This window comes from Cebus imitator, unplaced genomic scaffold, assembly GCF_001604975.1.
Source record: "Cebus imitator isolate Cc_AM_T3 unplaced genomic scaffold, Cebus_imitator-1.0 Scaffold292, whole genome shotgun sequence".
Taxonomy (NCBI): Eukaryota; Metazoa; Chordata; class Mammalia; order Primates; family Cebidae; genus Cebus; species Cebus imitator.
Genome location: NW_016107607.1, coordinates 2814304 through 2827291, shown reverse-complemented (window position 1 = coordinate 2827291; position 12988 = coordinate 2814304). Strand labels below are relative to the sequence as shown.

General features: G+C 38.6%; 1 protein-coding gene across 7 annotated transcripts in view; it reads right to left on the bottom strand.

Annotated features, from left to right (window-relative positions):
• The window catches only part of DCX (doublecortin), a 116280-nt gene that overhangs the window by 92321 nt on the left and 10971 nt on the right, over positions 1 to 12988 (bottom strand). For all 7 annotated transcript variants that reach the window (XM_037729090.1, XM_017502151.2, XM_037729093.1 and 4 more), the window contains exon 3: positions 12596 to 12936. In XM_037729090.1, the coding sequence (XP_037585018.1) occupies positions 12596 to 12936 (341 nt within the window). The remainder of the gene's footprint in view (positions 1 to 12595; positions 12937 to 12988) is intronic.

Sequence of the window (12988 nt, the reverse complement as noted above, 5' to 3'; positions counted from 1 at the left end):
AATTATTCCTTTGGGCCTTGAAGGTGTTTCAAGATTCTCTAATTAAAATGCAAATAAATACCTGAGGCAGAGGCCAGTGATTCCCAAGGTGCATTCTACCATATGGTCATAGATTTATTTTGAAGGTTTGGTGTTCAAACAAGTTTGGGGAATACTGGCCTAAACACAAGCAGGTTTCTTTGTAGAGGGCTTCTTGGAGTCTTTTTTCCAAGAGGAGAATATACTATGCAATGTTGCTAAACTTATTTGACCACAGAATATTTGATCAGACTAGTGTTACATATAGTGTAATTTGAGAAATGTGCTCTAAATTGACAGGAGCTAACATAGTGTAGATTGATTTGTTAGAGCCTTACCAACTAAATCCATGAACTATGATGAAAGCTCTGAGGAAATCAGACTCAGAAAATGTCTGATCTGTCTGAGTTGTGGCTTTAAGTGATAAGATAGGACAAGAGCACAACTGGACTAAGGGTTAGCTCTATGTATTCATGTGTACACATGACATAAGTAAGTTATACAGGACATTTTACATATAACACAAGAGCTAGCAAAGAGAAAATGGGACACTGGACGACAAATTTTGATAGATCTGGAGCACGGGAAGCTGCCAAGAAACAGATCCAATAGCCTGACCCAGTCATAGCTCTATCTGCCTAGTCACCTTTGAGGGTCTTTCTGAACCAAGCTCTGCCCTCTGGTCTACTGGAGAATTTTGCTTTCTGTTCCCAGCAATAAGGACTATTCAAATCACCTGGGTTTTACTGATTTACTGTCCTAAATCTTTATTTGAAACAGACTCTGTCTGCTACATTTGAAACAGCTGCCCACACCTGCCTTTTAGTGTTCTCTGGATACATCTTCACCTAGTTCTCCATGGTTCTCTCTAGCAACGTCCAGGCTGTTATGCTTACCCACCCATTTAATGCAAATGTCTACAGGGCCTTTTCCTCAGACAGTGTCTCACATGCACCCTTGGTAAGCTCATCTACTTACCTGATTTTAACTACCATTGTTTGAAGATTATTCCCAAACCTGTATCTCTAGCCCAGACCTCTCTTGAGCTCCAGATCCATATCTACAACAACCTTCTGGAGTTTCTACTTAGATGTAACAAGGTACCCCAAGTTCAATGCATCTAAACCCCATAGCCAAGTGTGGTGAGACACACTTGTAGTCCCAGCTGCTAGGGAGGCTAAAGCGGGATGATCACTTGAGCCCTGGAGTTTGAAGCAGCAGTGAGCTAGGATCATGCTACTGCACTCCAGCCTGGGTGACAAAGCAAGATCCTGTCAATAAATAAATAAATAAATAACCCTATTTCTTGCCCTGGCTTTCCCTGCCTCAGTGAGTGACCCCACCATCCACCCACATAACTTAACGGTAAACTTCAGAGTCACCTGAGTCCTCCTATTTGCTCACCTGTGGTAGGCAGAATTCTAAGAATGACCCCCTAATGACCCTTGCCTTTGTATATACTCCTCTCTTTTAATTATAAATATGTTGAGTTTCCATTCCCATGATTATGTTATGTTACATGGCAAAAAGGGCTTTTTTAAATGTAAATTAATGTTGCTAAATTAGTTAACTTTGGGTCAAATGGGAGATTACCCAGCTGGAACCAATTTAATCACATGATCCCATTAAAAGCAGATAATTTGCTCTGGCTAGTGGCAGAAAAGGGAGTAAAAGAGATTCTAATTATGAGAAGAATCTGATGTATGTTGTTGGATTGAACATGGAAGGGGGGCATGTGAGAAGAATATGGGTAACCTTTAGAAGCTGAAAACATTTCTCAGCTGACATCTAAGAAGGATATAGGAATTGAAATCTGCCCCAAACCTGAATGAGCATGGAACTGGACTCATAGCCTCCAGATAAGAGCATATCTTATCTGATACCTTGACTTCAGGCTTGTGAGACCTTAAGCAGAGAACCCAGTCAAGCCTTCTTTAGCCCTGACCTACAGAACTGTGACATAATAAATGGGTGTTGTAAGCTGCTATGTTTATGGTAACTTATTACACAGTAACAGACAATTAATATATCCCAAATTCAGTTAATCACTAAGTTCTCTAGTTTCTAGCTCACAAATATTTCTTGACTTTGTTTTCTCCTTTTTTATTTCCACTTCTGCTGCCTCAATCTAGATCCTTCTATTCTCCTGCCTATACTACCACACAGCCTCTATCTGGACTCTCTACTAGTTTTGTCTTTCTGAAATTCGAAACAACAGAGTGACCTACTCAAACTGCATATCTGATCATGTCATTCCCCTGCTGAAAATCCTTCAGTGGGGCCTGGCATAGGGATAACACCTGTAATCCCAATACTTTGGGAGGCTGAGGCAGGTAGATCACCTGAGCTCAGGAGTGTGAGACCAGCCTGGCCGACATGGTGAAATGCCCTCTCTACAAAAAATACAAAAATTAGCTGGATGTGGTGGTGCACGCCTGTAGTCCTAGCTACTCAAGAAGCTGAGGCTGAAGTGGGAGAATCATTTGAGCCTGGCAGGATGAGGCTGCAGTGAGCCAAAATCATGCCACTGCATTACAGCCTGGGCAAAAGTGATACCCTGCGTAAAAAAAAAAAAAAAAAAAAAAAAAAAAAAAAAAAAAAAAAAAAAAAAAAAAAAAAAAAAAAAAAATTCTTCACTGACTTCTGTTAACACATGATAACAGTCAAGTTCTTATATGGTTTGGCTCTGTGCCCCAACCCAAATTTCACCTTGAACTGTAATTCCCAATGTTGGGAGACAGACCTGGTGGGAGGTGATTGAATCATGGGGACAGATTTTCCCCACGCTGTTCTCATGATAGTGAGTTCTCATGAGATCTCACTCACTTCCTCCTTGCCCTTTCTCTCTCCTGCCACCATGTGAAGAAGATCCTTGCTGTTTCTTCACCTTCTGCCATGATTGTTAGTTTCCTGAGGCTCTCAGTCATGCTTCCTAATAAGCCTGTGGAACTGTGAGTCAATTAAACCTCTTTTCTTAATAAATTACCCAGTCTCAGGTAGTTCTTTATAGCAGTGTGAAAATGGACTAACACAAGTTTCTTAACACAGTTTACAAGGCCATTGCTAAATCTTGCCTTCACCTTCCTCTCAGCTTCATCTTCTGCTGTGTCTGCCCTGCAGCTTACCTGTAATGCGTGGTTTCTCAACTACTGTAGACATTTGGGGCCAGATCACTCTTTTTTGTGGGGGAAAGTGCTGTTCTGTGCATTGTAAGATGTTCAGCAGCATCCCTGGCCTATACCAACTAGATGTCAGCAGCATCCTTTCCCTAGTTGTGACACCAAAAATATATTTACCAACTATCCCCTGGACAGAAAATAGTCCTGGTTGATGACAACTGGGCTAATGATGAACACCTGTTGTGGCTCCTTATACCCAAGTTGTTTTTTATCACATGAGCTAACATCACAAGACCTGATGAGGGTAGAATATGTGGTATTGACTATAAAAGTATTCTTAATCGAGGAAAAATGGACAGACTGGAATTCTAGAAGCTCCTTTTTCTGTGCCTTTTTCAAAATAAGAAATTTTGGTGGTTTGGGGGAGAATCTGGGACCCATTGGATTCAAGGTACCTACTGTTTACAATGCATCTTTGATTCTGGAAAGTAAGGAGGGCCAAGGTAGAACTCAGATAAAAAGAACAAGAAAATAGCTTCTTAGCATTTGTTCTAGCTTTAAGAAAAGTTAGTAAAGAAACCTTCAAGTTTTCTTCTATATTGTTTAGGCAAGAACCCTGGGACAAATATCTATATATTAAAAAATAAGGCTGTGAATTTCTTTGTTTGGAGCATGACTTGGGGTACATGTTTTAGAAACATGAGTTTGGTGGTTAGGGGACAGCACATCAAGAAATCTCAATACCCAGAAATTCTATTACTAGATATATATTCAAGAGAAATGAAAATATATGTCTGTACCTAAATCATGCACAAATGTTTATAGCAGCATTATTAATAGGCAAAAGGCAGAGCAACCCAAATGTTCATCAACAAATGAAAAGATAAATAAAATTTGGTATATCAATACAATGGAGTATTATTCAGCCATAAAAATGAACAAAGTATAGACAGATACATGATAGATCACGTATGACCCTTGAAAATATTATGCTAAGTGAAAGATGCCAGTCACTTAGCATATATATATGAATCATAAAATATGATTCATTTATACAAAAGGTTCAGAAAGGGCAAATCTATAGAACTAGGAAGTAGATTAGTAGTTGCTTAGGGCTGTGGGAGATAGAGGGTAGGAGAAGTAATAAAAATATTCTAAAATTGTCTTTGGTGATGGTCACATATATCTGTGAGCATATTAAAATCACCAAACTGTACACTTTGAATAAGTGAAATATGTGATATGTGAATTATATCTCAAGATGTTACAAAAGAAAATAACCTCAACAATTTTGGACATGTCCTTACTCCCCTCTCCCAACCTGCTTAGCATCAACAGAGCGGTATAACATACGTGACAGGGAAGTTTAGATAGGTCTGGGTGGGAACTCTAGGAGTCTAGAACATGGCAGGAGCACTGTCAAGAAACAATAGCCCTTTTTAGCCTCTCCTATCAAGCTCACCTTTTTTCACCTACAAAATAAGTCTAAGTCAGCCTCACTGATACAGACTTAGAGTGTTACAGTTCCACAACATCTGTATAGGAGAAGCTCCTGTGTTACGTTAGTTCACACTCACAGTCCTTAGAAATTCTAAAAACCTTTAGAGGGCTTGGCTATATTAACTAAGAAAACTGCCTTATCTTTTCTTTTCAACAAATAGTGTTAGAAAAATTAGTTATCTATCCACTGCCCCAAAAGCACCTTGACTCTTATCCTGTACACAAAAATTAACACAAAATGAATCAGAGATTTAAATCTAAGAGCTAAAAATGTAAAAATGTAATTGCTAAAAATACAAAACTTCTAGAAAAACATAGGAGAAAATTTTTGAGATGTTGGGTTAGGTTAAGATTTCTTAGATAGGACACCAAGCAATAATGCATAAAAGAAAAATTAATAAATCAGACTTTATCAAAATAAAAACTTTTTTCTCTAGAAAAATTAAGAAAATCATTAAGAAATGCAGACTAGCAAAAAAAATACTTGTAAATCACATATATGACAAAGGCCTTGTATCTAGAATATATAAAGAACTCTTAGAGCTCATTAATAAGAAACCTTATAACTCAAAGAATAGGCAAATGATCTGAATAGACATTTTTCCAAAGAAGAAATACAATTGTCCAATAAGTATGTGAAAATATGTGTGACATCATTAGTCACTAGGGAAATGCAAACAAAGAAAAACCACAATCAGATACCACTTCACACCAGCTAGGATGGATCTAATAAAAAAGATAAATGAAAACTAGTATGGTGAAGATGTGAAGAAACTGGAACTGTCATACATTGCAAATAGGGATAGAAAATGGTGCAGCCACTTTGGAAAACCATTTGAAAGTTTCTTAAAATTTTAAACACACTATACAACCCAGCAATACCATTTTGAGGTATTTACTCAAGATAAATGAAGACATATATCTACACAAAAATCTGTACATGAATGTTCATAGTAGCATTATCACAAGAGCCAAAAGGTAGAAACAACCCAAATGTCCATTAACAGATGAATGACTAAATACAGTGTGGTAAATCCATACAATAGTGTTATTCACCCGTAAAAAGAAAGGAAGTACCGATACATGCTACAACATGGATGAACCTTGAAAACATTATGCTAAGTCAAGGAAGCCAGGCACAAGAGGCCACATGATTCCATTGTTTTTAAATGTCCTAAATAGGACAATCCATAGAGCAAAAAGTAGATAAGTTGCCTAGGGATGGGGAAGTGAAATCAGAGAACTAGAGGGTGATGTCTAAAGGGTACAGGGTTTCTTTGGGATAATGGAAATATTCTAAAATTGATTGTGGTGATGGATGCAGACCTCTGTGAATATACTAAAAGCTGTTGAATTTTAAACTTAAAATGAGTGAAATATATAATGTGAAGATTATATCTCAAGAAAGCTGTCTTTAAAACCTGTTTTGGAGACAATGCTTTTTCTCCCACTTTAAGGGAATGACAATAATGAAAAAGGTGAAAATAACTAAGAACAAAAAGACTGTTGCTTCAATAATTTTAAATGGAATAGCCTGCATCCCTGGATAGATCAATTCTCACTTGATGAGTCTCTTCAGTCTACTCAAGAAATAGCAATGCATTCAGCTCTAGTGATAACTACCCCCATTAGCAATGGCACTGTCAAACACTTGCCACAATTTTAACAGGCTGGCTTTTGTCTTGCTTTGTTTCATGAGTTCTCTGCCTTCTGCTCCTTATACCACCCACAATGTAAAGAAAAGGGGGTCAAACAAAAGTTACAAGTTTGAAAATATTATTTGGTGATGTCATTACAGGTAGCAAGAAACATCTGAATATAAGAATTATGCAAGTACCATTTAGAGGCCATCCTGGAAAGCAATGTATCCACCAAGGTGAGTACCACATCACACTAGCGATCCTTAGGAGCATAGAGAGGTGGAGTACATTCAGAAGAGTGAAAAAATGTCTAGATAGAACCAACACTATGAGATGAATACTCTGTTCCTGTGGAACTAGAAGGACTCTTACAGATCATATACTAAGGTTCCTTAAAAAACTGAGGCCCAGAAAAGAGATGTGATTGGCTCTACATTACATAGCTAGTGAAGAACCGTGAAGACTAAAACTCAGTCCTCTAAATCCCAGTCTAGGGCTCTTTCCACTTGCTGAATGCTAGACAGTGACAGACTAGTCAGTACAAGAGACTGGAATTCTATGCCAAAGCTTTTGATTGAATTGGCCAAGCCACACCTCTATCACTGCTCAGAGCCAGGAGCATCTCATCAACAATAAAACTCTAAGAGGATGAATTACTGAAGAAATATCTGCTCACCAGGCTACACTTAGTCCTTTCCTTCCAGAAGGGCAGTATATTTGATGATTGGCCACTCTTTCAACGTGTAAAATCTACCGCCATATATGAGATGGTAGTTTCCAAACTGTCTCCTTTCACAGAGCCCAGCCTGGCTTTCCACCTTTGTTCTATTACACTTCATGCTCAAGCCAGTCCTCCTAAAGTCTGTCTCCAGGAACCTCTGAAAGTTTGGGGAAGGAGAATTTTAGTAATAAAGACATCGCCTTTCCAGCCTTGATCTTCTCAAGTGAAGGCCCATGATAAATGACCTCCTTCTTGGGGCATAATTTATGGCCATGTGGCCTTTTCTATTGAGCCCATTGTTGATTAACAGGGTTGTAACACTAGGAGAAGAACAAGGTTGGCTCTGAGAGAGCTGGAGGCCAGGGAGTATAAATAAGATCAGATATTACTGGAGAAAGCAGAGATAGCAGGGAAGAAAAAAAAACTGGCTATGCAGCAAAGGAAAAACACACCTACCTTAGTAAGTGCACTTAACATTTCCAAGGTTAAATCCAATCTGTGTTCCTGTGTTTCCTGCAATTGCCTTTGTGCTTACAGCACCCAGTTCTTTTGTATGGCAATGTGGAAAGGGCAAGTCTTTCCTAGAATGCTAAGCACCAGTTGAAACATCCTTCATGCTCTCATTTGTGTCTGATGCATCAACCATTTCCTTAAAACCCCTGTTCTAGTTTCCAAGGCTATGGATAATCTTAGAGTCAGCTTAAACTTCTCCTCTGTTATTCTGAGACCTAGAATCCCTGGTCCAAGTAGTTGGTGCTATAAAGGCACAGACAAAAATGTAAAATAAATCCATCCAATTGAAAACTGACCTAACAAAGCTAGAACAAGCACTGAAGGCCATGCTTATGCCTTAGGCATGTATATTGAGGCAATAGTGAATCTTGTCTTGCACAAATTCTGGGCGTAAACAAAACTGAATCTAGAGATGTCAGTCAGTGTAGCATAAAAATGGATAGTGTGAAGACCAGCTGCACCCCCGTGTATGATGCCAAAAAGCTGGAAGTCTATTATTAAAGCTCTTGAATTAATTTTAAGGCCAGAACATGTATCTATTAAACTACTACTATCATGTGAAACAGAAATTTGGGTCCCAGTTTTATGCATCCATGACTTTTATGCATGAAGGTCAATGTGTACTTTAGTTATGGAAATTAATAATTGGATAATTTTGTCAACACTCCACAACCACTCCAGCTGCCAAGGAACCAAAAGAACAATTTTCACCTGCAAGTGAACTGATATGCATCACCATCCAATCCCCTATCATGTCCTCTTTGACCTCCTAGAAATCCATTTTAATCCCTGGGAGTAGCCAAAGCCCTACCAACCACTTCTTATACCATTAACAACTTCTTATTGAGGTGAGGAATCAATTGGGGTGTCTACCTACTAGTGGTGGTTGGCTTTCCTCTCTACATGGACCAAAAATATCTCAGAGGCAAGAGGTCAGGAAATCAATCTTCTATAATATCAAACTTAAGCTGTAAAAAGATCAAGGACTCCAAAAGATACATCCAAATAAAATAGAAACAGAGAGAAAGAAATGGGCCATATCTGCAGATTGCTTGTCAATCAGTGTAAGCCAATCACTCAAATGGTACACACAATTACAGAAGCAACAATAAATTTGCAACAATCAACTGGGCTCTTTTAGCTGATCATTATTCATTTGAAGAGGGAAAACCACTTGGTTTGGTCAATATGGAATCCATTTATAGTGTACACTGAAATCAAGCGATCGCCTTGATTTCATGAATAAAACATTCCATAACAAACAGCCTTGACCATACTTTGTTCTTTTCAACTAAGTGCCTTGTATCACTTGTAGCCAAAGACAGGCATTAGAATCTTATCCAACCAAGTCAAGCTATTGCAATACATGTGACTTCAGCCTCCACGAGGAAGATCATATTTGCAAGCAGTACGAATACCCACTAATAATCAAAGTGATTGACAGGTGTTAACATTAGAGCTGTCATCACCAGACCTGGGAAACAAGCTGAGCTCCAAAATTTTGAATGTAGCACCAACTTTCAGTATACCCAGCATCTATTTTGTAATTAGGTTTGTCCACATACCCCCAAATTTTATTTAATGTCCTTGCTGTAACAAAACAACAATGTTTAATTTGTGGTTAGTCTGTGCATACGAATCTTACCATTAAAGTTAGGGTAGTTAGTTCCTAATCATCAGTGTTTTATGTAAACAACATTTTCTAGTGCACTCTGTATGTGTGTATGTATATGTGTATATATACATATAAATGTGTGTATGTATGTGTGTATATATACACATATATGTATGTATGTGTGGGTATGTGTTTGTGTGTATTTGATTAAAAATATTTGTGGTTAAGTAAGATTAGGATGGATTTTCTTGCTGTAGGACTTCTCAGAACATTCAGTGTGCCAATGAGCACTATGAATCTCTAAGAATGGCAAACAATTTGCATCATTTTACAAGCTTATTTCCCGACAGAATTCTTTTTGGAGAGCTTTTTGGGGTGGGGACACAGAGACATTTCTCCTTAGAAGGTATTTAGGAAAACGTTGCTTTAAATGTCTGCCCTCAGTGACTTCCAAGTAAAGCATCAGATAGAAACTACCTGGGTGGAATATTCATTCCTTTGGAAGCCCCCTATTTCTTCTGAAAGACCTAAGGATAACATATGGGGAACTGAAAGAAGGGTTCTCAAAACATCTACCCAGGCCATGTGAGAATCTGTTTATGTCAGTTCATTCAATCAACAAACATTTATAGAGCAGCCACAATATACCAGGAGCTGAGCATTATTTAAAAAAAAAAAAAAAGGTTATGATTGCTTTTACCCTCCTTAGTGGAGGCAGAAATTTTCAAAGATAAAATGATATTTGAACTAGGTCTTAGAAGATGACTTCCAGGGGTCAAGGTGGGCAGAGGAAGATGTTTTAAAGAGAGGTAATGTATATACAGAGGTACAGATGCCTGAAAGGGCATTGTTCAGATCCGCTGGGCACCACTCTATTTCTGTATATACATGTCATATCATATACTGGTATTTTGTAATGTGTTCCCTCAAAAAAGGGAACTGATGCTTAAAGGAGTTTGAGAGAGCTTGCCACTCTACATGGCCTGCTGTAGGTCAAAAACCTGTTCATCACTGGACTGGTGCTTGCTTCCCTAAGAGATAGAGGTCTCCCTTTATATATTATTTGGACCAAAAACAGAATGCAAAGGTATGATATATATTCACAAATGTTGGAAATTTATAATAAGAATGATAGAGATAAAGTAGAGAGAAGAGGCTGCGGATGGTGGCTCACACCTTTAATCCTAGCAATTTGGAAGTTTGAGGTGGGCAGATTGCTTGACCTCAGGAGTTCAAGTTAAAGTAGAGAGAAGAGGCTGGGGATGGTGGCTCATGCCTATAATCCTAGCACTTTGGAAGGTTGAGGTGGGCGGATTGTCTGACCTCTGGGCAACACGGTGAAACCGATCTCTACTAAAATACAAAAAAAAAATAGCAGGGTGTGTTGGCATGCATCTGTAGCCCCAGCTACTCGGGAGAATGAGGCAGGAGAATTGCTTGAACCTGGGAGGCAGAGGTTGCAGTGAGCCAAATTCACACCACTGCGCTCCAGCCTGGGCAAGAGAGTGAAACTTCATCTCCAAAAATCAATCAATCAATCAATCAATAAATAAGGGGAAAGAGCGCTAACATTTATTAATATGTGAAAATTGCCATAAATCTCATTTAATGATGAATTGTATGTGTGTGTGTGTGTGTGTGTGTGTGTGTGTGTATATATATATATATATATGTATACATACATATAACTCCATGTTTCAATTTACAGAGTGCTTTCATATCCATTATTTGATTTGATCCTCATAAGAATCCTGGGAGCATAGTCAGGGCAGATGTGATCAGTCCTTTTGTACAGAGGAGGAGTGTGAGATTCAGGACAGTTAAGTGATTAGTCTGAAGTCGCATAGTAAGTGACAATATCAAGACTAGAGTCCAAATCTTCTTAATCCCAGTCTTACGTTTTTGATTTGCATTTTCCTGTATTACTTTAGAAGACTTAAGACATAGGGAATCAGATTTATGCCTAATATGAAGAAACTCTAAGAATCACAGCTGTTGAACAGTGAAATAGGCTGTCTCATCGTCTTTTAGAGTGATTGCAGAAGATATCCATGCCTTAGGTGGAAGATTAAATGTCATGGCTTCTAGGGTCATTCTCAACTCTGTGATCCAATTATTCTAAAATTTCTATGTCCTATCTCTCTGAGATGAGGCTTTGGCAATTAGGCCTATACTTAGACAGCTCCTGTTTATTACACACATGGTGCTTACTTAGAAGAGAGACACTCTTAGAGAAATGCTTGGGGATTGGAGATTTTCCCAACATCACAGACAAACCCATTGCTTCGGTACAACAAACACAAGTCAGGTATAACCAATGTGTCTAGGTAGCTCTCAGATCACAAAATGATGGGCAACAGAAGCTACAAATTTATCAAAATTGCCAAGTACCCAGTACATGGGTGGAGCTTCCCTGAAACTTAAAATCTTGGAGCACACATTATTATCAGAAATTATGGGAAGAGGCACAAGTCTGCATTTGAGCACTCATCAGTCACTTTGATATATAGTGAATCCACCTTTTTAGAATCTATATAGTTGTTTGTTAAAATGCCAAAGGCATTTTAAGAGATAGAATGTATGGACTGATAATAATCCACACTTGTCTTTTCTGCGGGGAGACCAGGATTCTCTTTAGAGCCAACAGAACCAGACACTGTTCCAATTCCCTTGGAAGATTTTTTTTTGTATATTTACAGCTCCCTATGCTCAAGAGAATGGTGCATCTGTCTGATGGAGACGCCTGGCTGCATTCTTTCTCAGATATTAATATAGGTGGCACTTTAGTAGTATAACCAATGACATGAAGAACCTGATTTGGAGGAGGAACAGATGGCAACATCTTTCTTGGGCTAATTTTAGGATCCTGAAATAGTCCCTTTCTCACACAAACCATCAGTGGAACCAAATTAAGACAGCTATGTCATATGGAAAAGAGAAAGAGAACAAATATGGTTTAGTGTGAGGCAAAGACAACGAGCCAGAGACTTCAGTGCTTCCCCCATATCTGACTTCTTTCAGAGCATATGCAGGTCATTTCAACTTCCTTTTATCAAAATAGATGCTGAGTACCAATGTGAGGGTATCTAAGAAATAATGAATGGGCAAATATCATTTTCAGTCACATGCATTGAACAATAAAGGTTGTATCATATAATGGCTAAATTCATATTCATAAGAATTCATAGAACTTAGGTTCTAACACATCTTTCATAGCAAATAGGGAAGCTGAGGCTAAGTGACCATTCTGCATGGTAAATCAGAAGCAGATTGAATTTCAGAGCCTCAGATTCCCGATTCATTGTTTTGCCTGTTGAAAATATCTTTACTCCAAATGAAACGTATAATATCAGGTTGTGATGATGAGATGTGGAGGAAGAGTTCGTCTACAAGAAATGATATTTTAGGTATAAGATGAACATCTAAGAATTTAGACAAAATGAGAAAAGTACTTTGAAAAGGTACCTACCTGTTTTCCATCCAGAGTATAGAGTTTTTTGACAACCCCGGTCTCCAGTTTGATGGCTTCTGTGATATCAGTGAGGACTTGCTCAAAAGAGTGGGCTGTTTTCTTGTTCAGAAGCACACGCACAGCCTTCCGAGGCTTCACCCCACTGCGGATAATGGTAACCAGCTTGGGGCGCACAAAGTCCTTGTTCTCCCTGGCCTGAGCACTGTTGCTGCTAGCCAAGGACTGGGGGGCTTTCATGTTGGCAGATGTTTTTACGTTGACAGACCAGTTGGGATTGACATTCTTGGTGTACTCCACCTTTTTAAAGAAGTTGTCTGAGGAACAGACATAGCTTTCCCCTAAGGCAAGAAATAAGTGATTAGGTGATTAGTTTAATAACAGATATATGGA